Source organism: Octopus bimaculoides, chromosome 27 (genome assembly GCF_001194135.2).
Source record: "Octopus bimaculoides isolate UCB-OBI-ISO-001 chromosome 27, ASM119413v2, whole genome shotgun sequence".
Taxonomy (NCBI): domain Eukaryota; kingdom Metazoa; phylum Mollusca; class Cephalopoda; order Octopoda; family Octopodidae; genus Octopus; species Octopus bimaculoides.
The window spans coordinates 3,673,227-3,677,850 of record NC_069007.1 but is presented as its reverse complement, the minus strand read 5'-3'; the positions used below and the strand labels follow the sequence as shown (position 1 = coordinate 3,677,850).

General features: G+C 37.1%; 1 protein-coding gene and 1 long non-coding RNA gene across 5 annotated transcripts in view; one reads left to right on the top strand and one right to left on the bottom strand.

Annotated features, from left to right (window-relative positions):
- The window catches only part of LOC106879650 (uncharacterized), a 46,709-nt gene that overhangs the window by 1,971 nt on the left and 40,114 nt on the right, over window positions 1-4,624 (top strand). Inside the window, exon 2 of one of the 4 annotated variants that reach the window (XM_052977207.1) lies at window positions 373-1,518. The exons of the other annotated variants lie outside the window; for them this stretch is intronic. Within the exon in view, the coding sequence (XP_052833167.1) occupies window positions 373-843 (471 nt within the window). The 3' untranslated portion in view covers window positions 844-1,518. Of the gene's footprint in view, window positions 1-372; window positions 1,519-4,624 lie in introns of those variants that run through there. 4 annotated transcript variants of the gene reach the window in all.
- LOC128250988 (uncharacterized) overlaps window positions 1,766-4,624 on the bottom strand; it is a 4,600-nt gene continuing 1,741 nt past the window's right edge. Inside the window, exons 2-3 of the long non-coding RNA XR_008266902.1 lie at window positions 3,410-3,542; window positions 1,766-2,684 (exon numbers count right to left, since the gene is read on the bottom strand). This is a non-coding gene — a long non-coding RNA (uncharacterized LOC128250988). The remainder of the gene's footprint in view (window positions 2,685-3,409; window positions 3,543-4,624) is intronic.

The window sequence follows — 4,624 nt, the reverse complement described above, 5'->3', positions numbered from 1 at the left end:
CATATATGTATGTATATATATATAAATTTATATATGTGTGTGTGTGTATATATATATATATATATATATATATATATATATACATAGTAAGAGGAGGGGTATGATATCCAGGTAGATATCGAATTCTCAGAGTTAAATGCCAATACAAACACACACACATAAATTTGTATTTGTACTTTTATAATCAGTTGTTCATCATTTAACATGGAAACGTAGACATTAAAGTAACGATCTGGTAAAGTAGAGTTTATGAGCAAGAGTTCGGAGAGTGCAGTGAATTGGTAATTTAAGGACCGAAAATTCTAGAACAAACCCAATGGCAACGTATTTTTTTTGATTTCCTAACCGTCAGTCTGTATTCCTCTGTTGCAGTCCACACTTATGCAACCCACAATAATGGCAGCAACAATTCCTGTGGACCAAACTCCACGCAGTGAACATGAATTAAATATGGTACCAGATGTTCCCTTGCTGTCGAACCTTACCTATGCGTCAGGGCAATCTCAGGTGTGTAACAGCAGTTTGTTATCCAGCAATGTAGACGAAGCAATGAGAAAGAAATCTTGCAGTATTAATGCATCTAACGAGGATGTCAACAAGTTGGCACTGTGCCCCTGGAGGTACGTAATCAACAGAGACTTGAACCGTGTTCCTCAAGACATCAAAGTCGCCAAGTGTTTGTGTGGCAAGTGTGCTGAAATGAGCAACTTTCTGAAGGAATGCCGTACCATTTACAAAGACATGCAGATTTTCCGCCTCAACACTGTGACTGGTTTGTACCAGTCAGAACTGGAAATGGTGCCAGTGGCATGTGGATGCGGAATTTATTCCAATCAAGTGTAAATTATCCAAATGTTTGGTGAAAGGAAGGAAGAAAGAAGAAAAGAAACAGAAAAAGAACGAAAGAAGGAATAAACTGTATTGTATTTCATCAGAACTTTTCGTATGCTGGACAAAATGCTTCGTAAGGATGGGTGAAATGCTGCTAAGCATTCTGCCTTCGTTTAGATGTAAATATTAAAAAAATGTTGTTGTACTTGGGGATGGTCATGTTGCCAGTTTAGCCAGTAAAAACACACGCACTGTATATTTGGTGTTAATTTGCTTCAGCTTTATATTACATTACATTACATTAATCCTATTTCGGCCAGAGTTCTTTCATCACACTTCTGTGACCTCATCAGTGGTCCTTTGCTTTCTTCTTTCTTATATGTGTGTCCCTCCTTGCTAACTATCAGCCATTTTGTATTTTGTATTCCTATTGTATGTGTCTACGCATGTGTATCCCTCAATGTGTGTCTATGTTTTTGTAAGTGCATGTGTGTGTATGGGGAGTGCTTGTACTATCTATATCCTCTGTTAATACATGTGCGTTTATTTTTGTTTTTATTTATTTATTTGTTCATGTGTTTATACCTACTTTTTTATTGTTTTTTGTATTTAATTTAATTTTGTTAAAGAACTCTGGCCGAAATAGGATTAATGTAATGTAATGTAAAATAAAGCTGAAGCAAATTAACACCAAATATACAGTGCGTGTGTTTTTACTGGCTAAACTGGCAACATGACCATCCCCAAGTACAACAACATCTGTTTCAACACACGATTTCACATCAAAAATCTTGCAAAACAAATATATAAAAAAAATGTTTAATTAATCCTGATGAGATAGATTAATTAATCACTGTAAGTATTGAGTACACATCCAGAAATAAGGCACCTGATGTTAATTGCTGATTAAACTAATAACAGACTCGTTTAGATGTAAATGTTTAAAAATATTTAATCACCAAAGAAGTGGTTAATTATAATTATTGTAATAACTGCATGGATGAACAGACATAAGACATTTTTATAACAATCGCTGATCAGACACCATTTAGATGAAGAGATTAAAAATGGTTTAATTGTTATATTTGGTGTTAATTACTGCTGTTGTCATTTCATTGTCATCACTGTCGCTAATATTGTCATCGTCATCATTGTTGTTGTTACTGCTGTCATCATCATCATTTGTCATCATCATCCTTTGTCATCATCATCAAAATTGTAATCAACATCACCAAAACTGTTGTCATCTTCATCATTATCGTCATCGTCATCATTGTAATCATTGCTGTCGTCATCATTGTCATCATATAACGCCCATGTTCTCTACTGGCACATGGACATTAATAATTATAAATATTTAATTACCGTTACAATTATTCCGAGGTCTGAAGCCATTGCTCTTGTGCATTGGCATAATGTATTGCGGGGGCGTGGCATGTGCAGGCTATCGGCACTTTATCCCAGGCGTGCACATAGGACCCCTGGTCTGTATCATACCTGAGCACGTTCATCACCCTGTATATGGGGGAACAGACATTCAGCGACTCTTTTATGGCACACTTCTGGCACCGACACTTTGCTGCGTCGATATGTTTTGGGATGCGGTTGACATCGGTGTGGACGTACTTGGTCCACGGGCAGAGGGAGAGTTCGGACACGGCGTCGCTCGACACATTGATGCTACAGGATCCGTCTGATTCTGCTTGGCTCGCGTTGATGTCGAGGATGTGCAGGCAACTGTCAAGTGATGTCTTGTGATGTTCGCTGCATGGACTGGAGGGCAACGAGGCAGCGTTCGGGTGGTGTGTTGGGAAAATGATCAGCATTAACAACAAGATGGAACAGGCTTGAAGCTGAAATATATGTGTTGTCATCATCATCATGATAAACAGACAGACAGACTGATAGATGGATGGATGGATGGATGGATAGATAGATAGATATATTGGAGAATAGATAGATAGATATATAGGAGAATAGATAGATAGATATATAGGAGGATAGATAGATAGATATATAGGAGGATAGATAGATAGACAAACAAATAGATAAATAGATAAATAGATAGCTAGCTAGCTAGCTGGATGGATGGATGGATGGATGGATGGCCCAAGGCTATAGTAGAAGACACTTGCCCAAGGTGCCATGCAGTGGGACTGAACCCAGAACCATGTGGTTTGTAAGCAAGCTACTTACCACACAGCCACTCCTGCACCTAACACATATATATAAAACTGGCAATCTGTGGGTTACGACAACAAGGGTTCCAGTTGATCCAATCAATGGAACAGCATGCTCATGAAGTCAATGTGTATGTGGCTGAGTACTCCACAGACACATGTATCTTTAATGTAGTTCTCAGGGAGATTCAGCATGGCACGGAATGTGACAAGGCTGGTCCCTTTGAAATACAGTTACAACTCATTTTTGCCAGCTGAGTGGACTGGAGCAACGTGAAATAAAGTGTCTTCCTCAAGGACACAATGTGTTGGTGGGAATTGAACTCACGACCTTAAGATCATCAGCCGAGTGTACAAATTTATGTAAAAAAATTAGAAAGCAAAGTTTTTCAACTCACCAAAGAAACTGGTTTAGCTAACATTCTTCTTGTTGTTGTTTTGGTTGTGTGATGCTGGAAAAAGGTTGTTGTTGTTGTTGTTGTTCTTATTGCTTCCAGATTTTTCCGAAAATAAGGAAGGCTATAAAAAAAACTATGAAACAACAGAATTTTAGTTGGGGATCAGGAACCATAGTAATATCAATAGTAACTGTCATAGTAGTAGTAGTAGTAGTAGTCTGGTGTTTATTCTATCGGAGTCTTTTGGTGATCTGCTAAGTTACAGAGATATAAACACAGCATCACCAGTTATCAAGCGGTGTTGGGGACAAACACAGACACAAAGGCAGCCACACTCACACACACACACATACATACATACATACATACATGTATGTATATATATATATATATATATATATATATATATATATATATGTATGTATGTATAGATAGATAGGCAGATATATGACAAGCTTCGTTCAGTTTCCTCTGCCAAATCCACTCACGAGGCTTTTGTCAGCTCAAGGCTAGAGAAGAAAAGATGTGCTGAAAGTGCCACACACTGGAACTGAACTCAGAAGCAGGCGATTGGGAAGCAAACTTCTTACCACACAGCCACACCTGTCTCACATGCCGATAGATAGATAGATAATTGAATTGTTATACAGGTAGATAAATAGATGTACAAATAGATAAATAAGTAGATAGATAAACATGGGTAGGCAGATACATAGAAAAAGATTTTATAAATTTCTCTCTCTCTCTCTTTCTCTCTTTCTGTCTCGTAGTTACGTAATTACATAATTAAATAAATATACAATACTAAACCATTTCCATTATAACTAATTGGCAATCATATTCTGTGAGTGCCACAAACATAAAATCATTTCAGTGACTCTCTGGCTCCTCGACTACAATCCTAAACATTATTTAAAGAAACCTGTCTGCCATATCGATTATGATTTTAATGTGACACGAGACAGGAGTAAATCGTGAAGTCTACCCCACAAAAGAAGACATTTGTAGTTGATGTTGAGATTGTTCACAGTCTACTACGTGTAATTAGTGGCAAGTTTATCCACCAAACAATTGACTGGTGGTTCAATTTGTGTGTTTGTGTGCCACCCTTACACATGAACTCTTTTTCTTCCTTGTTTTTTTACTGTTTAAGGCTACACAAACATGTCATATGTATATATATATATATATATATATATATATATATATATATAT